This window comes from Silurus aristotelis (genome assembly GCF_946808225.1).
Source record: "Silurus aristotelis genome assembly, chromosome: 1".
Taxonomy (NCBI): Eukaryota; Metazoa; Chordata; class Actinopteri; order Siluriformes; family Siluridae; genus Silurus; species Silurus aristotelis.
Window position 1 is genome coordinate 27,795,616 of NC_139574.1, and position 21,219 is coordinate 27,816,834.

The 21,219-nt window shown below is 40.1% G+C and overlaps 1 protein-coding gene across 7 annotated transcripts in view; it reads left to right on the plus strand.

Moving 5' to 3' along the window:
* Positions 1-1,905: 1,905 nt before the first annotated feature.
* ankib1b (ankyrin repeat and IBR domain containing 1b) overlaps positions 1,906-21,219 on the plus strand; it is a 27,059-nt gene continuing 7,745 nt past the window's right edge. For 2 of the 7 annotated variants that reach the window (XM_083554208.1, XM_083554211.1), the window contains exons 1-16: positions 1,906-2,208; positions 7,799-8,057; positions 12,130-12,430; positions 12,535-12,717; positions 12,883-13,000; positions 14,540-14,748; positions 16,292-16,380; positions 16,580-16,724; positions 17,577-17,743; positions 18,298-18,386; positions 18,741-18,871; positions 19,818-19,952; positions 20,075-20,161; positions 20,243-20,309; positions 20,405-20,550; positions 20,664-20,842. In XM_083554208.1, the coding sequence (XP_083410334.1) occupies positions 7,870-8,057; positions 12,130-12,430; positions 12,535-12,717; positions 12,883-13,000; positions 14,540-14,748; positions 16,292-16,380; positions 16,580-16,724; positions 17,577-17,743; positions 18,298-18,386; positions 18,741-18,871; positions 19,818-19,952; positions 20,075-20,161; positions 20,243-20,309; positions 20,405-20,550; positions 20,664-20,842 (2,234 nt within the window). In that variant the 5' untranslated portion in view covers positions 1,906-2,208; positions 7,799-7,869. Of the gene's footprint in view, positions 2,209-2,373; positions 3,045-7,090; positions 7,687-7,798; positions 8,058-12,129; positions 12,431-12,534; positions 12,718-12,882; positions 13,001-14,539; positions 14,749-16,291; positions 16,381-16,579; positions 16,725-17,576; positions 17,744-18,297; positions 18,387-18,740; positions 18,872-19,817; positions 19,953-20,074; positions 20,162-20,242; positions 20,310-20,404; positions 20,551-20,663; positions 20,843-21,219 lie in introns of those variants that run through there. The other 5 variants (XM_083554213.1, XM_083554209.1, XM_083554212.1 and 2 more) reach the window with 5 other exon arrangements.

Sequence of the window (21,219 nt, forward strand, 5' to 3'; positions counted from 1 at the left end):
GTGGATGTTCAGACTGTATACATTTATTAAGTAACAAAAATTCAAAGTCGTTTTGTATTAATATATTAATTAGGGCAGTCAAGAATAACGTGTTGACGCAAATTGATTTTAACGGCACTCATTTTATTAAGGCGTGATTAATGCAGCGCGCATTTCTGTTTGACCATTTTTATTAAAAATATAAATTAATATAAAAGAAGCGAAATTAAAATCTTCAGTGCAACACACGTTTATTCACAACGTCCTTTATTTACTCAATTAGAAAAAAAAACTCCACTGAAAAATTCTTTTGAATCAGTAAACACGTGTTTTATTGATGCCCCATGTCACAAATCAGTACCAAAATCCGCCATGACAATTAACCCTTTGGAGCCGACAAATACACCAGTGCATTTTGTGGCATTTTTTCCTCAAAACGAATTTAAATTACTGTCTTTTGTGATCGTACAGATAAGAGCAATACATCATTTTAATCTGTAAAGGGTCTACTTTTATCTGTACACACCTATAATAACAACGCTGTGATTTTGTAAAATAAAAGAAAACACACAGGGGGCGCTCTCTGCCGTCTCTGTCATCTCTCGTCACAAACACATACGTAAAACAACCTGAATCTCAGAGAATACTTGCCTCACAGACATAATAAATACATGAATAAGAAGCTTGAAATGTCTTCTTTTAAAAACCAAAATTCACATCGAACACAAATATTCTCTGATTCTGTAATCCGGATGACAGTTAGAAGAGGTGCAGTTTCTCCGGTATCACCTTATTAACCGTTCGTGTGGAAACATAGCAAAGGTTCTTTTTGGTGTCCTGATGATTTACATAATTTAAAACACAATAATTACTTTAAAACATTTGCAATAATAGTTTATCTTTATGCTTTATATTGACTATGTTTTCATTTATGATAAACCATGGGCGTACATTTCATTTAACAGTAGGGCTGGGGGAACAATAAATATAAAATTTCTCGTGAGCAATTTTTGAAGGGGGACACAAATAATACAGTCAAATTGTACTTACAGTATAAACACTGTCCCCACAGTGAAAAACTTTATTTCTATCATTATTATTGTAGCATGGATACTGCGTCAATTACAATGATAATTCAAAGTGCTTTACATAAATGAAGTAAAACTATCATAAAAAAAATCACAACAATAAAAACTAGGAATTAAAAAAAGGTTTAACATTTTATTTACAAATTAAGACACTTAAGAACAGAATAGAAATTGATTTATAAAAATACAGTGGGGTCAGTTCAGACGTAGCACAGTGCTCATTTAGAAAATGCACAGATAAACAATATGCTAATTGTGGCCGTTAATGTTAAATTAACATTATACCAAGTCTTCCCAAATAAAACACTGCATGGGAAATGCCTTTGGTGTGTTAGTGTCAGTGCACTATGCTACAAGCTATTGTAAACAAGCTAACGTTCACTAGATAAGTCATATTTTAATCGCTAATATAGCAGATTCATGGAAAATTACATCGGTAATCAAAGCATTTTTGCCGCAACTAATTTATGAATAAGTCTCCATCAACTACATTAAAGAGAATCGCTTTATTTAAAGTGAATAAAATCCCCTAGTTAATGGAGTTGAACATTAATTGAGCCGCAGACACACACCTGACTCGTGTGTGTAGAGTAGGTGAGATGAACTGGGAAAGCAGGCAGTGGGTCAAACCAGTGTGAGGAAGGGGAGGGGGGAACTCAACTGTTTCTAAATGCATTTTTGCGGGTTTTTTCTACTTACACAATTATTTAGGTATACATACATATATTTTTTCACAATAGACAGTGCGATATTTTTTACATTTTTTTGGGGGCAATCTTGGGATGGGGGGGACATATCCCCTCCGTCCCCCCCGGGATTTACGCCCATGATAGCTAGCTAGCTAGCTAGATAGAAACAGCCAGACAGACAGACAGAGAGCGGTGGCGCTGCAGGGACTTGTATTTTGGCGGAAGGTTAAACACACAGTGAAGCTGGCCGCTTGTTGCAGCTTCACCCGCATTTGAGCTCGTTTACAACAAAGAGCGGAGCAGGGAGGCGTTTCTTCTTCTTCTCTTTTCTTTACTGTATGTTTGTGTGTGTTGGAGATTAAACCGGACCGGATTGATGACTGACACATTAGCGGAGTTGTTCCGGATCAGCAGGACCCTCCGAATCGCACCTTTTTTTTCCTGATCATCGGGTAAACCACAGCCACACACACACACACACACACACACACTCCTCTCTCAGGTTACAGCTTTCCGTTGCGTTAGACGCGTTATGTTTTGTGTGTGTGTGTGTGTGTGTGTGTGTGTGTGTGTGTCTGTGTCTGTGTCTGTGTCTGTGTCTGTCTGTCTGTGTGTGTGTGTGTGTGTCTGTCTGTGTGTGTGTGTGTGTCTGTCTTTCACTCTCATACACTCCCTGTGCGATTTACTGACAAATACAAAGTTAGCATACAGGACAGCACTCCTACTCTCTCTTTTGCTTTCGCTCACACACACACACACACACACACACACACACACACACACACACACACACACACACACACACACACTGTTAGTGCTGTTAGTAAACACGTCGCCTAGCGGGCTAACGCGGTGCCATGCTAGCCCAGGCAGGTATCAGATCCGGGCAGGTTGGTGTCGGTTTTCCGCAGTTAACCCACTTCTTGGTCTGGTTGGACCCCAGGGATGGAGCTCGATGGTGAGAGGAGCGGTGGAAGAGTGTGTGCTGGTGGATCAGCGTGTCTCTCAGCTATGTGCGTGACCCCATTCTAGAAAACGGCCAAGATGTCCGGAGTAAACGTCAGTGTTCATGATCACCGCTGGGTTTTGCTTAGTAACGCTAGCTAGCTGCTGTACACACAGGCAGGCCGGCGCCTCGGCCCAGGAACCTGCTGGATCGTGTTGAACATCAGCATGCTTCCTGGTTGAACACTTGAAGATGATTGTCGTCACAGGAGGAATCTCAGCGCCTTCAGTGATCTGAACATCGCTTCGACCAGACGAGCTGGATAGAGAAACAGCCTGATCAGTGTGTTCCACCTCTCGTTTCTTCTGTTAGAGGTTCACGACGTGGACGTGAACGTTGCGTGAGTTATTGTGTGTGTGTGTGTGTGTGTGTGTGTTTCCTGCGCGCTTGACGGCCGGTACCAGTGCTGTGTTGTTGACCAAGGTGTGGTTGCTATACCGATCTTCTCACCTGGCATGCTAAAAAGCAGAGCTTGTGTACACACACACACACACACACACACACACACACACACACACACACACACACACACACACACACACACACACACACAGAATCCAGACTCTTCTAGGAAATGGAACCAGTTTGTCTCTAAACAGCAGTGAAGACAGACAGCTGGAGGACACCACACTGCCTCTATGGGCTTCAGACATTTTCAGGTTTTCTCCAGCTTTGTGTCTCTGCCGGCTGAGGTGAACAATGACCCCGGCAGTCCTACAAATGCGACCCCAGCTACCAGCTGCCAAAACACATGCCCAGCAGGTCAGACTGGTAGACTGTCTTCACCAGCTGGTGGATGGAAACCATTTCTGAGCTGCCCACTGCAGAAATCTTTAGAGATTGTCTGAGATCTTTCCTCCACACAACTTTTACGCTGTCAGTGTCAGTATAATGTTGTAAGCTGAAAGAGTGAGTGGCTGTGTGGAAGCGCTATGCTCTCAGCCCCCGAAAGAAGACCTGTTACTTGGATGTTAATGCTGTTTAACTAAAATTCGGATTGTTCATTGCCAGCGATAGTGTGGTGCTCGTTGCGTTTGATGTATCCAACAGATTTATGTGCCTGTGCTTACAGCAGACTTAGCAAAGAAACATTTCCAACAGTAGCTGAATACACAGCCGGTGGGTTTTCGGTGGAGTCCTGTGCAGCAATACTGAGGCTACTGGCATATGATTTTAGGAAGAGTTGTGAAATTGTTTGAGAGACACCACCAGACACGAAAGCAATCAGAGAGATTACGATAAAAATGACTGTAATGGATAGAAATGCCTTTTTCTTTTGATCAGTATTTTGAAAAAATTTCAGCAGTGAGGTCGCAGTCTTATCATACACTCTGACTAATCATGAGACCATAACAGCTTTAGTTATGTGGATAATTTGGTGTGATTGCTAATTGGCCTTCCGATTTGCGAGATTGTATCATAACACCCCTGTAACACTCCTGATCACCAACACACACTCCGATCGTCATATTTAGCAGCCTCTCTCTTTCACACTGTGTTTAGTGGCGACTGACACGAAAAAACTGTGTGTGTGTGTGTGTTAGTTGCTGCTCTGCTTGTTTTGCTGTGCGTCTGATCAGCGATGATTGTACTGTCTGCATCTCTAGCGCCTCCATGTCTGTATTGCGTCTGCCTCACTTTGGATAAACAAGCAAATCTATATTTCCTATAGCCATATATTTTGTGCCTAATTATTATTTTTTTTGCAATAGTTGTCCCCTGATTATTTTGCATGCAAAAAGATTGTGTTTTTTAGAGTGAATCAACCTTGACCTTTAGTGGAAGAAGTGTTCATTACAGGATCATAGCTGACCAGATGTAGGTTAGGTTTTTGTCCCTTTTCAGCAAAGCAGTAACTCAATCAGTGGTTGATAATGTTCACCTCACTCAGGTGTGAGAGCTAAGGAATCAAAACAGCCAAAATTGCAAAATCGGTGGGTTTGGAGTTCAGCAAATAAAAACAAAGCAGTCGATGTGATTACAAACCGGCAACAGTGAAAGCCATACAACATTCAACTACAGTCTCTAACTGCATACCTAATAAAGTGGCCAATAAGTGACTACAGTGACACTCCTGAACTCCATGCACTTACATTTTTAGTGTCCTGAAAACCAGATAAACCACAAAGGTATGTGGACACCCGAGTATAGTATTCATATAAACATCCTATTCCATATTTAGTCCCCATTTGCTGTTATAATAACTTCCACAATTCTGGGCAGATGTTCTACTAGATTTTGGAGTGCGTTTGTGTAGATTTGTGCTCATTCAGCCACGAGTGTGTTCGTAAATGCAGGTACTGATGTAGGGTGAGGAGACCTGGACGTTTTGTACGGTCAGCGTTTTTATTTACTGCAGCCCAGAATTCAATTGATATATGTATAATAATAATAATCGGATGTTTGAATTATGTGTAGACTAAATCTTTTAGTCGGGACACTCGTTTCTGCCTCCCTTAGAAGCAACTTTATGATGGGTTTTGATCGCGTATGCTATTTTTTGACAAAATCCTTTCACAAGTTTTTAATCCTAAGGTAACTGATGAGTAATAAAATGGGGAAAAAAACAACCATAAAATAACTGGTAGATGTTCAGGAAGATGTTGAAACATTAACCTGTTAAAAAATAGTATGAATAAATTGTAAAGGAAGAAAAAAAAATCAAGGACTTAATAAATACTAGAATATTTCCTCTATTATAAAATGACACTTGATGCCTCACTTATGTATTATTATAAACCAAGGGGTTTGCATTGAGGAAACAGAGGTGGAGGGAGAAGTGAGGCAGCTGTTTGCAGTCTTCTTTTAAATTAGTTTAAGATCACAGGATGTTAAGTAATACAAATCTGAATATTATGGCAAGCTGATTTTGAAGTTTTTCTGATTTAAAATCTTAACTTAGCAGCTTTTTTTGAAAGTAGGTTTTCCCTCTAAAAGGTTCATCTCAATTCATGTCCTTAATGGAATTTTATTCGCTACAAACTCTGCTAAGCGAAAACACGTGCTTTTGTATCTGTGTTCCTGTAAGTTTCTCATAGAATGCAATCGAAATAATTCGTTAAATGCTTAATCAGTGCAATCTGTGAACTTTTTAGTTCAACTTTATGAGCTCAAATGTTGCATCCATAAATCTGGAATATCCTTTTCGCAAATAACAGCTCCGTAGAAGACGAGATCTGTACGCTTTATATTTACCCAAAAATGGTCTTGTTTGTCTTGTGGGTGGATGTGAGTTGTAACCTCTCAGGCTAAAAGCAGGATTGAGCATCAGCTGACTGGTCACAGTGTGGACAGATGGTACGAGTAGGGGTATAACTGAATCCTGCCCCTCTAACAGAACCTGCTCCCAGTGGGTTGAGGGCAGTTGGCAGAGGGAGCCGGAAGCCCCTAGTGCTCCTGAAGGAAAAGAGTGTCTCGTCTCTCTGGCTCCTGTGGTGCATGAGTCAGTATAATGATGGAGATTGTTCACTTCTAAAACATGTGGTTTTATAATGTAATACTAATTCCTTCACTGGCTTAGGCCAAATGCTCACTATACAACTTTTAGAAACTCTCCGAGCTGCTCGCACTACAAGAATTGTGATCAGGAGTTCGGTGGCTGTGTATCTGTCACCGTAAAAGCGGTCATGTGACTTTGTAAGGAAGCATGAAAAAGAAGGTTTTACAGAGTAAGTGAGAATTTAGTTCTGCCAAGAGGACATGCGTTATTGTAAATCTGTATTTGTTACAGAAGTATTTTTATTGTGTTTAAATCTTGTCTTTGTCCTCAGACTCGCGTATCTGCTGCGCTTGACATTAGATGAATTAGAGTTTTTTTTTTTTTTTTTTTTTTTTTTTTTTTTTTTTTTTTTTTTTTGGACTCTTGTTTGCATTTCGGAGCTGTTCTTGCTCGTCTTTGAGGACTTCACTACTGACAATGATGCTTGAAAATATTGAAGCCTTCACACTCGTTCTCAGAACAAGAACAATTCACACTGTGCAGAGAGTAATCATAAAACTTTGTTCAATTTAGTTCAACATTGGGTCAGAAGTCATGTAGTGTGTACTGGGTTTTAAAAAAGGAATATACATTTACCATGGAAGCATCTGTGTTCGTACAGCTTTGTCACTTGTGTGATTACGGAAGTACATCAGTTGCCATTACAAAGACAAATATATTTTATGTCTAATCCTCCGAAGCCATGTTTATCCATCGGTTTTGCATTCTATTCATGCGGGTGCCTCCCTAATTGTTACAGTTAACTGTAGAGTACAGCAGGGAAAACCGGTTATTTTACTGCATTATGCCCATGTGCTCTGCACTTTGTTCTTTTGCCATCCTGCTCTGCCAGTGGGGTGCTATCATGCCATCATCAGCGAGCAGATTATTCGTTTGGCACAAAAGAACCGCTTCCAGGAAATGCAATGCTTCATGCTACGAGGCTCTGTACTCTCTCAGCGCTCGGATGTATACAGTTTAATACAAATTTAATGATCTGAAAGTGCAGATTCGTTTTTTTTTTACGGGCCGGGCGTTGTGCTGCGTCACAAATATTTAATTAGCGTAAAAAGTTAAAGCGTCCAGGTGCGTTTAACGTCAATAGCTGCGTAAACTAGCTCAATGGTTAAAGCACTTCTGTCCTGCAAGTAGAGGAAAATGCATCAAGTAGGACATGCTCAGCATCTGCTGCTGTCAGGCCCCTCATGTGGCTGAGCATGTGACTGTGTTTTTGTGAATACTGCTGGGCCTCAGTGGGGAGAACTAACTCTTCATTTTCGAACAGAAGAAAGAGACAAAGTCTGTGTGGACATGTTAGGCCTTGTTTGTGCCGATAATTTACTGGATTACACCGAGGTTCTATGAGAAAACAAAAAAAGGGAAATCTGGAGTGGGGTTTTTCTCCTCCTTTCCTGGTAATCGTTCGGCCGGATAATGATTTGGCTTGTAAGCATGTAAAAATGTAGGCTAGTTAAAACTGGATACGGGACCGCACTGCTGTTTCCATTCTCAGCATTCATGTATAATAGGAACATTTTTATCTTCCTGATGTTTCCAGGAGACACGCGATGCCGGATCCACAGCCTAAGTAGTGCTGAGTGAAGAGAACAGAGAGCTGGGAGCTGAACGATGGGGAATATAGCGACCAAGTTTCGAAAGGCGCTGATTAACGGAGACGAGGTGCTCGCCTATCAGCTCTACGAGGGTAACCCACAGTTTAAAGAGTCACTGGACCCCAACACCTCATACGGAGAGCCTTACCAACATAATACTCCGCTCCACTACGCTGCTAGGCATGCAATGACACGGATACTCAGGTACTCATAAGATTGCTTTATATTAAGATTACTTTTTAGTAGGTTTACTGGTTCCATTAAAGCTTTTGGCAGAATTTTGTTTTGCACTGTATCGTTGAATAACTGTTCATACTGTTGTATTAATAATACCACAGTACCTGCTACATTGCAGAACAGTGTATTGGGGCATTGTTAATAGAACTGGTTTATATTATATCATCATATTTTCCCAACAATCCGAGAGAGAGGTCTTGTTACGGACATCAATGTTTATATATATATAATATATATTTTTTTATTGTTTTTCCCAACATATTTTTCTAATTGTTCCGAAAAAAAAGTGTGAGCCCATTTCCCAAAGGCCTGATTTTGTTTATCGTTTTATAAAATTAAACTACTTTAAAATCAGAATGTGATTTGACCAGTGTGGAAATTTCTGGATTTGTGTCGTTACTCTAGATTTATTATAGTTTTTTTTTCCCCTATTATGATCAACGTATTTGAAACCGCTTATTATCCAGACGGTGTTTTCAGCTTTACATGCTTGTGTACAGGTGCACCAGGATGCATGCTATAGTAGTAGGATTTGCTTATGCTCTTAGCCAGGTGTTGATGGCTCAACTGTAAGAAGGTTTGAAGGAACTACCGATGTTCCTGGTCGCATCCATTTATCTAAACCTGTACTGCTTTGAGTGTTGATTCTTGCCTGCTTTACTACTTGGTTGACGGTTCATCAGTGCGCTACAAAGAAATAAAATAAAGTCACAGAAAAGTTTCTTACAGCATTTTTGGACATGACCTCATCTAGCGGAAGAACTAGAGAGTTAGCGATTCTGCCTCACCCAGCCCAAGTTGCAGGATGTAATGGTTGTCATTCTGTAGTACAATGGACTCAGCAGGAGGGTGGGGTGGGGCGGGGGGACGTCAATGTCTGTGTCACAGGATGTTTTTGCATTGTGAAATATGCAACTCTGTGAGTTCAACAGGATAATTATCTGTCCAAGTGCTTTCACCTAAAATGGTCATGTAGGAGACTCATTTCACTTGGATTGTGTTTGTCTGCTGCATAAAAACGAAACTAAATGCCATACTTGAAAATCACACAGGGATGTACCATGTAAGCAAAACATCTGTTCAGTGTAAACTGGCCTTCTGTCCGCTCCACATCAACTGCATGGAGTCAGTGCTTTCGGTGCTATTTCCCCCATGAGGAATGAGAGAGTGTTGAGCAAGCTGAAATTAAAGTGGAATAGTAAACAAAACTGCATATTTGGTTTAATCCACTTGGTATAATAAGTAGCAGTACTGTACAGAGTATTTGCTGTGTAACTCCAGGCTGTACAGTTCTACGATTTAAATACCAGATAAAGATTCATATACCAGAAGAGTGGGAGTGTTGTTTGATGGGTTTATGGAGATTAGCCTTGAGTAATATGTGCAAATTAAAAATTATTTGGACCGCAAAATGGAAGAGTCCACTCTTCTATGAGTTCTGTGTCTCATCTGGGTTTCTGCGATGGATTCTATAGGCTTCAGTGACATTATTTGTCAGATATTGCAAATTTTATATCTTTTATATCTCAGTTTAAAATTAAATATTTTAATTATCTCATGGACAAGAATATATCAAACGGTCCTTATATCAAGGGAGCAATTGTTTCATAGCATATTATACATGTTCAAGCTGATACTGAGACTTATTCTTACTAATGTGCACAGGAAGAGGAGATTGCTGTTGGGATTACTGGAATTCTTGAGAATGTTAAGTGCTTTTGTTAATGGAAGGAATAATTTGATATTTTAACATGTGCATAAGCTCCAGTTTAACAAGTTAAATAAGTTCATAAGTTCCATTGAATATTTCAGGAAACCTTTCCAATGTATATTACTACAACTAGAACCCCCCCAAAACTGTTACCACATATTTTGAATCACACAATTGCATAGGATGTCTTTGGAACGGCAGCATTTATTTTTCCCTTCACTTGCACTAGGAGACTCACACCAGCATGACGATGCCCATGTGGACAAAGCCAGCTCTATGAATATATGGTGTACGCGCGTTGGAGTCTAAGATCGTGATTGGTCTGCTATAGAGCTCTGACCTCAACTCTACTAAACACCTTCCGGATAAATTGGACCACTGACTACATCAGTACTTGTCATTAAGTCAAGTCAAGTTTATTTCTATAGCACTTTTCACAACAGACGTCTCAAAGCAACTTTACAGAAATTAAAAGTTAAGGTGAACGATGTGTATTTATCCCTGATGAGCAGCCATGGTGACTGTGGCAAGGAAAAACTCCCTTAGATGTTAAGAGTAAGAAAACTTGAGAGGAACCAGACTCAAAAGGGGAACCCATCCTCATTTGGGTGACATCAAGAGTGTGATTATAGTCTTTAAACAATACAGAACACTGGAGAGTGAAAACTAACATGAGCACTGGAGTGTAAGACGTTCTACAGTCTTTTACAGTCATGTGAGATTATAGAACCAGGAGCTACTGAGCAACTCATAAAATAGCTCAACATTTGTGATCATCATAGATCCAACTCCAGCTTCTCCATGCCAGAGCCTTTAAACACTCAAAGAGGTCTAATGTCCAAACTTCACATGAGGTGGAATCCAAATGGTGCTTGTACATCTCTAGATGGTTTGGGAGGTTCGTGGGGTCGGCACCTTCTTCTTTAAAGGTCCACAATCTTCATTACTAATGCTCTTGAGGCTGAACGAGTACAAATCTAACCTCAAATTTAGTGGAGGTTAATGTAAACTGAAAATAGGGAGTAAATGTAGAATGAGAGAGGCGAAAAAAACGCATAGGGATCTTATGGTCAGGTGTCCACAAACTTTTTTCTACAGTTTTTTTTTTGGACATGCTCAAAACTCCATTGGTTTCCAGCTCATAAAAGTGTAATTGTACGTTCTGTTCTTAACTTTGAAATGTTGTGTTCCAGTTGTGGATTTTTGAAAATTTTCTTGTCTTTTTCTTCTTTTTTTTTCCACTTATGCAAAGTGGCCTTTGCTTTTTTTCTGACCCTATCAGTACAAGTTGTTCTTATTTTCTCATTATATTTGACAAAAGTTGATTTAAAATGGATGCTTAGGGTCAATTGGTCTGAAGTGGATATCAATTAAGCTGGCTGTCCCCTGTATGATTCAATCACATTGTCACATTTCAGTTCTATTTGAAGAGCAAGTTTAACAATGGACATTGCCCTGAAGCAGCTTTACAGGAATAAAAAGATTATGAATTTACATTTTAGCATAATAAGTCCCTATACGTTTATCCCTAATGAGCAATCCACTGGTGAGACAAGGACAAACTCCCTGAGATGGTTTGAAGATAGTATGATGGAACTGTTCACTGTAGTTTCATCATTGTTTAGGTCATCATCTGTTCACTAATAGGTGATTGAATGCGAAACTGTTCAAACCAGTTACAGCCCCAAAACATTGTATCAGATTGTTTTTATTATTTACAGTCCAAATTTATATTCATAGTTCTTGAGTTTAATCCTCCACAGTTATCTCATGGATCTTTAGGCTGTTCATGTGTAACTATTTTCAGCTGAGTGGTCTCTAGTTGACTACTCCATCCAGAAGTAGGGTATTAGGCAGGTCTGGAAAGAAGAAGAAATTGTAATGTCATTGATATAAAAAAAAAAAATGCATGTAAATGACATAATGAAAAGCATTTGTTGCCATCTGACTTCCAGGTTTTGACATTGTCAGAAATGTTTTAATTTCAGACTGTGACCTCAGCAGGGACACTTGTTTAACAGCCAATAGGAAGAATGAAATATCCTTATTACCTCAGACTTACTTTGAAGATTGCTTTTGTTTGTGACCCCATTTTCTGCACCAGTCTGAATTGCTCTGATTGATTCCATGAGCGTGACATACTCGTTTTCTTTAAATCGCTAGTCTATTTTTAGAGGATCTTCCTTGTATAATCAGTCATGGAGAGCACATGTTCTTGCATGGTCTTTTATGGAAACAGAGCAAGACTAATTTTTATCTATCTTAATAGAGAGGGTTTATTTCATCCATTTTCCCCGACCTGCTTCTCATCATTCTTTTCTTGCTCAGGTCCTTCCTCTTTAGCAAGGATGGCAACCCTAACAAGCGCAACATACATAACGAGACTGCGCTGCACGTGCTTTGCATGGGGCCACACATCCTGATGGCAGAGGGGACGCTCCAGCCGCGCCTGGCACGGCCCTACGAGGATGAGCGTCGCCGTGCCGACTGCCTCCAGATGATCCTCAAGTGGACCGGTGCCAAGCTGGACCGTGGCGAATACGAGAGCGCTGATGTCAGTGCCACCGATAACAAGAAAAACACATCACTGCACTATGCAGCTGCCTCAGGGATGAAGACGTGTGTGGAGGTGAGCATGTTCTTTAAACGTTTTGCAGATCTTTAGTGTTTCTACGTGTGGGTCATAAACATACCGTCACGCACAATGCCTTTAACAGATAAATGTCTTCACAGTTACTCGTAAAGCGTGATGCAGACCTGTTTGCTGAAAACGACAATAAGGAGACACCATGTGACTGTGCAGAGAAGCAGCATCATAAAGAGTTAGCACTAAGTCTGGAGTCTCAGATGGTCTTCTCAACCGACCCTAACGCTGAGGACATCGAGGCGGAATACGCCGCCCTTGATCGCAGGGAGGTACGAAAAATGCGAAATGCCCAGATTTTGTATTTCGTTTTTTTTTTTTTTTTGGGAGCTGTCATGAAATACACTTCAGATTCAAAGGCAGTAATTGGTGGAGGTGCTGATTTAGGATGTAGAACACCCGTCTGAATGATTAATCTGTCTCTGATTGTGTCTCAGTTTTACGAGGGCTTGCGGGTCCAGGACCTGAGGAGGCTGAAGGACATGTTGATAGTGGAGACAGCAGACATGCTGCAGGCTCCTCTCTTCACTGCAGAGGCTCTCCTCAGGGCACATGGTATGCATGGCATAGTCACACTAAAATATCTGTTGGAATCATTTCCTTCTGGCCACGATCATTCACGGGAGGATGGAAAACGTTAAACTATTTAAACACAACAGCCACTGGAATCTGAACCCTGGAATCCCCTGAAAACTGAATTCCTCTGCTTTTTGTCACATTTGATGTGTAGCACTAATCCAGATCATGTATGTTATTAACAATTGAAGTTAAAGGTTGAAAGTTAAAGTAACTCTAGTGCCAGTTTTTTTTTTTTTTTTTTTATTATTATCTCCAGTTATATGTTCAGGCCAATTGAAGTCCTTGTTCTAGATGAGTTGTGCCCATGGGGAAACAGCCTGCGTTCTGCTTGCTATTATTACAAGTGTGTCCTCTTTGGATTTTGCTAGCACAGGTTAAAATATGGGGTCTCGCCTTCTTAGAATGTGCAAAAATAAATCTGTAAAAAAGGTAGACAATGTGTGTTAGTACCACTTATACATGAGCATTACATTATACATAATATTTGCTATAATATATACATAGAAGGTTTGGATAAACTTGAAAATATTTAGTTGTACGATGATTTTATACCGCATAGGCTATACGTAACATTACGTGGTAAATTAATTGGTAAACATTTTTTTAACATAATGAATTTGAGTTTGTTTGCAATTAACAAGCATTTGTTGTTGAGAGACACACAGTATATCTGTATACAGTTTGGATGTTTTGCTAACCCGTGGACTTGATATTAATCTATTGGACGTTGTTATTGTGCACTTCTTAGTGATATGTGAAGCGCAAATAGTAAAATTCTATAACGTTTGTCCGTATATTTTATATTATTACCTCCACATGTTTTGTTTATTGTTCTACACGTATACTTTATTCGAGATCATGTGCTATATTTAAGATTATTTGCTCACATATTAGTAACATGTAAGATACATCTAAAAAGCAAAATCTTCCTACACTTCCCCTTCCTGCTATTACATTTTAAACCAGAGTCTTTTTTTTCTGCTGGTATTGGTATTGGTATTGGTAACTGTATTAATTGTAAACATAAATACACTTCTAGTGGCTCGGCTAAAAACTTTAACTTTAGTTTAGAAAGTACATCAACGGTTGGTACATGACATACTAAGCTTGAACATGATGGCTAAGCAAATTTTATATAACCGCTCTGTCAAAAAGTTATATGACTGGACTTTGTGCTTCCCTTGTTAAAACTTGCACATTAAGGAGATCCTCATTAGAAATTGTGATGCATGTGCCCTGCTTTGAGGCCTGTTAGGGCCCCATAAAATCCTTTTATTTTAATATCATGCTCATAACTACAGAGGTCTACAGAGGTCTAGGGATTCCCCATGGCCGTATTTTATGTTATTCTTAAATTAAGGATTCCAAGGTTGTTTATCTTTTTGCATTAAATTTGAAGACTAAAGTAATTAGAAAATTCATTGTGATGGGAAGTTTTATATTAGAATTATATTGGAGTGCTATGAGCTGTTAGACAGTTCTTCACTTATGATACACTATACATCTTCTACACAGACTGGGACAGAGAGAAGCTTTTAGAGGCATGGATGTCCAACCCTGAGGACTGCTGCCAGCGTTCCGGTGTTCAGATGCCCACTCCACCACCCAAAGGGTACAATGCCTGGGATACACTACCTTCACCCCGAACGCCACGCACCACCCGCTCCTCCATCACGTCACCTGACGAAATCAGCCTCTCGCCCGCTGATGACGACCGCTCCTTGGTAAGAATGCAGAACCATAAACACACGATTTTTGTATTTTGTAAATATATAGCAACACAAGTTTATTATTATTTTAATGTTCATGTGGTGTCTCAGTGAGTCATGTATGTAGGAGGGAGGTGTCAGTGTCATTTTTACCGTTTTGCTCTGTTGATTGTACTCTAGTGGGCCTTCAGATTTAGCAGACAGACTGTTTCTCAATTTGTCTCCTTGGAGGATTTTTTGTGAATTTATGGTGGGTCTTGTGCACTAGCGTATGCCGGTAACTGTATCGCTAATTTTCTTTTTTCCCCCCATATCTTTCTGATCGGTTTTGAGGACCACAATGTAGTCCATTAGAACTTCATAGCTCTGTTTTAGTGCCCCTTGTTTATTAGGAAGACAGTAGCTTGAGCATAGTCAGTCTATGAATGTATCAATACAGACACTGTAGTCAGACAATGTCTTTTTCACAGTGGCCACTTTTAGACTCTACAGTACAACTACAGTCTTCAGAACAGAGGAGCTTTTTAATAGATTACTAAATTGACAAGCAGATGTTTGATATGACAAATGCATGGTTGCATCCAAGTGTTAAGTCTCATAAAGCGTGCACACGATACAACCCTTCAAAACCTAATAATCGATGAATTACTCATGCCACATGATTATAATTGGCGTAGTTCTGATGTAGTGTGTAGTGTTCACACTACACAAGTTATTGCAAGCAAGGCTCTTGTCCAACACAAACTCATTCACTTGGATCCCAGAGAGTGTGTACTAATCCCTATTTCACAGCCTGTCATGAAAATAAACACAAAAGCTGTCTATCAAATCAAATGACTGTCTCTGGTGACTGTTTTGCATGGAAACATGGAATGTCCAGGAAAGTTTTATTGTTAGGATGCAAGTTGTGTGAACGGTCTGTTCTGCGAAGAGAACCGAATTTATAGTGCAAAGATTTGCAGCTCTATTTATTCTGTTGGTCATCATTGCTCAAGTGTTTACTTTTAATGTTGCTGTTCCCTGCAAACATTTGAGTACGACATACCACGTGTAAGCACAACATTATTTTATTTACATGCTTGCTCTCGTTCACACAATTAGATAGATGAGATCTGGATTCAGGGACAGCAGATAAAATAGTTTTCCGTTTAGACTGTCATTGGTGCTCACACTACACAAATCTTTGTCAAGAATATCAAGCATACATGCAAAAAGTCAGCATGTGTGACAGCCTGGAGATCGAGAAACTCGCATCACTGAACCTCTCGCCTTCCATGAGCCGTCACCACAGGAGCATGCAGCGAGTTGTCACCAATACGGGGGGAGGGGTTTGTCAGTGGCTGTGAAATCTAAACTTGTGTGATGTGCACTAGACTAAAGCTCTCCTGGCATTCGAGACATGAATATTGTGTAGGTTTACACCTGCATCACTTTTTTTCAATATCTTCTGTACCAGGATCAAGCCAACTGGGGGAAAGCAGATGTGTATCAACACAGCCTTTAAAAAAAAAAAAAAACAACTCTTACTGACATATTTGCTTTGTGTTTCTTTTCTTAGTGTGGTATATGTATGTGTGCTGCTTCCATGTTCGAAGAGCCTGTCGATATCCCATGTGGCCATGAGTTCTGCAGATCATGCTGGGAAAGGTGACGGTCGCTTTTAACCCCATTGTTCCACAGGCCATTTGTCGCTACTAAAATTAAATTGGGCTTTTAAAACTGAATAGATGCAAGATGTTTACCATATGCTACCTTGCGACAGCTGTGCTATTTTTATCCAACTCTTGCACCAATATGTCTATTAAAGATTAGACTCATTTGTTCAGTAAAGTGTCTTCTCCTGCAGCTTTTTGAATATGAAGATCCAAGAGGGAGAGGCTCATAACATCTTCTGCCCAGCATATGACTGCTTCCAGCTGGTTCCTGTGGAGGTTATAGAAAGTGTCGTGTCCAGGGAGATGGACAAGCGGTACCTGCAGTTCGACATTAAGGTATAGTCTTATCGTGGACGGCACTAATGGATGCTACATTTTATGTTATCCTGCAGTTTGCCTTCTAGGAAACAAATGCCTTGTGAGCTTGACAAGCCTGTTGTTAAAAATTAATAAATAAATAAAAATTCCTATTTACACAGTTTTTTAAATTTATTTTTACAGTATTGTTTTTGGTAATAAAATCTAAATTTGTACTGGATCTCCAAACTGACTGATCAGCGCTGCAGGCTTTTTAATTTAATCACTAGCTGTTCATTTGTCACTGTTCAGCAACGTTCCAATCACATTACCCGGAAAAAACTCGCGTATGCGTAATGTGACATCTGGCTACAGCTACCGTTAACCTAAAATGTGAGCTATAGGGGAAACAACAGTAATGACCGCGGCCCCTGCAATCTGAACATGCATTGGAATGATGTGTCTCATGCTGGGTGCCCAATAACTATTCATTATGTTGCCATAACAACTCTGAATCTTTTGCTGGGATGCTGTAGTTCTGTATTGCTGGTCAGGGTAGAGGTTACTACCGGCCATGATGGCTGTCTCTGTCTGCTAGTATTATAATTAACCCACTTGTGTTTTTGGTTTTTTCTGCAAAGGCTCCCTGCTTTGTGTTGTACAATGATTTACAGCATATAGATTTATTTTGTATTAAGGATAAGTGACTGCACATTGTGAAACAGTTGTAAAATGAGGATGCATGATTTGTTTTTGCTTTTATCCTCATATTGATTTTTTTAATATATAAATTGGCTAGTTTCACCATGTCCATCTCTCTGCCTCATATGCCTGTATGTATTTCTTTCCCCCTCCTGTTTCTCCTTCTTGTTGCCCGGTGGTCTCTGCCAGGCCTTTGTGGAGAACAACCCTGCCATCCGGTGGTGCCCACGGGCAGGCTGTGAAAGAGCAGTACGCTTAGCGAGGCAGGGGCCTGGTGCCAGCGCCTCCGACCCGCACAGCTTTCCTCTGCTTCAGGCCCCGGCTGTGGACTGCGGAAAAGGTCATCTCTTCTGCTGGTCAGTGCTGATTCTCACCACAGCTCTAGAAATGCCATCCTAAAACCACAACACTGGCAGGTTCTAATTTTAAAATCAGGGCTGATGTTTTTCATTTCTTTTTTTTTGTATGTCTTTGCGCAAGAAAATCAATGGCAATCTTTTGAAAGCTATTCATATGTGTTTTTTTTTTTTTTGTTTTTTTTTCGTATTTTATTATCTGTGGTGTATATGTATATTTTGCCTCCTGGCATGGCAAATCACTGATTATCTCTTCCCTGCAGCTCTGTCCCTTCTGTTCAAACTGCACACATGCACTCAGTTATGTGCCCAATGCTGATTGCGCCAGGCCTCATTACACTTACCTCAGTGCATTTCACTTCAATCCTTCATATGCCGAGTAGGCATTTGCTCATAGCACTATTCAAGCTAGTATGGCAGCAACGTGGCTATACTGTCTCACTCCATAGCAATCCCTCTCATCAACATTCAGTTCAAAAACAAGTCATGCTCAGACTCATTAGCCTGCCAATTCATCTTAATGAGTGTTTGTGTGCTTTTGTGTGACACTGCAGGGAGTGTCAAGGGGAGGCTCATGAACCCTGTGACTGCCAAACATGGAAAATGTGGTTGCAGAAAGTCAGTGACATGAAGCCAGAAGAATGTGAGTATCGCTTTGCTATATACCCGAGTGAAAAACCCATAACAGGTACTAATTCGAGTCAGGGTTTTTATGGTAATCAACCTAAAAAGACACACTTTTGCTTTTATGCCAAGATTGTATTTCAGTAGTAGAAAGACATTTGTAAGGTAGCGTCTCACATGACATTTGATCTATAGTTGTGTTATCTCTGAATGGATGAGTTTCATGACTGGTTCATCCAGTCAAGTCCTCAATATCATTTCCTATTTTAATTTCTAATGTTTGTTTTATAGCAATGTGAAAATTTGCCTTGTCTGGGTGTCTGTACTTGAAACAAGACGACAGTCTATTTTTGTGCTTATTGTCCCCCTGCAGTGGCAGGTGTGAGTGAGGCGTATGAAGATGCTGCCAACTGTCTATGGTTACTCACCAACTCCAAACCCTGCGCCAACTGCAAGTCTCCCATTCAGAAGAATGAAGGCTGTAACCACATGCAGTGTGCCAAGGTGCTCTTTTTGTTTCTGCTAAGAGGTGCTGGGAATAAATATTGACCTTTTAGATGTTACCTTAATGTTCATTTTCCTCTCTCTCTCTCTCTCTCTCTCTCTCTCTCTCTCTCTCTCTCTCTCTCTCTCTCTCTCTCTCTCTCTCTCTCTCTCTCTCTCCACACACATATTGAGGCAGAGATGTCTGTATTAAAATAATTGTTATATACTCAGACATATATTTACATTATATAAATTAATATTTAAATCCAGCATTCTACACATTATTTGACATTTTTGATCAATATTTTTATACTTGTTACAAACCGTTCTTAAGTACTTGTTGCTCTTCTTCCTAATAATTGTATTTAATTTTTAGTATATATTATTTATTAGTATTTTTTAGTCAGGAGGTGTTAATTAATTTTCTGTTAATTAATATAGGGTACCAATTTATTTTATTTGGCATTTACCTTTTTTTTTTCTTTTTTTTATTTTTTTATTAAATAATTAGTACATTGAAGGTTAATTTGAACATTACGTGCTGCATTACTTTGGCTTATTCATTTGCATAAGGAAAGCTTGTTGAGGAAACATCTCATAGACTGTATACCATGTCATTCTATAATTCCTTAGAGAAAGTTAGCAATGGTAAATTGCTGTGTTAACAAGAGAGTTAAGCATTTTAGTACTTTTGTGTCAAGGTCCCCTGGTGGTCTAGTGGTTAAGATGCAGCGCTCCCACCGCTGCGACCCGGGTTCGATTCCCGGTCAGGGAACCATCCCCAGCCACTCTTAGTGCCGGTCCCAAGCCCGGATAAATTGGGGAGGGTTGCGTTAGGAAGGGCATCCAGCGTAAAACATGTGCCAAATCAAACGTGCGGAGGATCCGCTGTGGCGACCCCTAACCGGAGAAGCCGAAAAGAAAGTTTTTTGTGTCATCATCCCCTTCTGTTGTGTCTCTACAGTGCAAGTATGATTTTTGCTGGATCTGTCTGGAGGAGTGGAAGAAGCACAGCTCATCCACAGGAGGATATTACCGCTGCACTCGCTACGAGGTCATCCAGCAGGTGGAAGTGCAGTCAAAAGAAATGACTGTAGAGGTATATTAATGATGCTTACTCTGTTTACATGTACGGACAGTATGTGTGAACGATTTATTTCTGCTTTAGCGAAATGTTAACTTTCCTTTGTTTTTCATTTCTGGTTTGAATTGCATATGCAGGCTGAGAAGAAGCACAAGAGCTACCAGGAACTCGATCGCTTTATGCACTACTATACACGCTTCAAAAATCATGAGCACAGCTACCAGGTAATGGATCGATTTAAAAAAATTTCCTACTGTAGCAGGTTTACACTTGGTTCTAATGTCCTCTTTTACCGTTCTGTTTAGCTGGAAGAGCGTCTCCTGAAAACTGCCAAAGACAAGATGGAGCAGCTGAGCAAAGTCTTGAGTGGAAGTAAGGCCTCAGCACTCTCATAACACAAACGCTTCTTGTCAGAGCAGCAGGTCTCTGCTATTAGATACAAAAGAGGCTTTGCTTTGCTATTGCAGGGGAAGGAGGTGCCCCAGACACTACTTTCATTGAAGATGCAGTCCATGAACTGCTTAAGACTCGCCGTATCCTCAAGTGCTCTTACCCTTACGGATTCTTTCTGGAGCCCAAAAGCACCAAGAAAGAGATCTTTGAACTTATGCAGGTAAACTAACCTCTACCCAAACTTTCTGGATCATTGTGCAGGACAGCGGAGTAGTGGAGAGTAGGCTTTGTGGATGCGGTCTGGTTCATGTTTAGTTCCATTGTTTTTCTCAGACTGATCTAGAGATGGTAACGGAGGATCTTGCCCAGAAGGTGAACAGACCCTACCTCCGTACCCCTCGCCATAAGATAATCCGTGCCGCCTGCCTGGTGCAACAGAAGAGGCAGGAGTTCCTGGCTTCTGTGGCTCGAGGCGTGGCACCCAACGACTCACCAGAAGCCCCAAGACGCAGGTTTTTAACACAGTTTCGTGTTGTCCGGATTTCTGCAGTGCAGTAAAGCAGTTTATCATTAAACCAAAAGAAGCCAACATATCATATTAATTATTTTACATCTATATGTGATCTGATTCAGTTATTCCTGCGTTCTGTGCTGGCATTGCCAAACAATCCATCTGTTAGCAGTGTTGGGGGTAACGCATTACAAGTAACGTGCGTTACGTAATAATACTTTTCTGGAGTAACGAGTAAAGTAGCGCGTTTATAAATTTTATTTATACATTTATTTATACATTTATTAAACTTTATAAATTTACACATTAATATCTGAGTTACTTTTAAAAAAAAGTAATGCGGGTTACCTTTCAGTTAAATAATTTAGCATAAAAAAA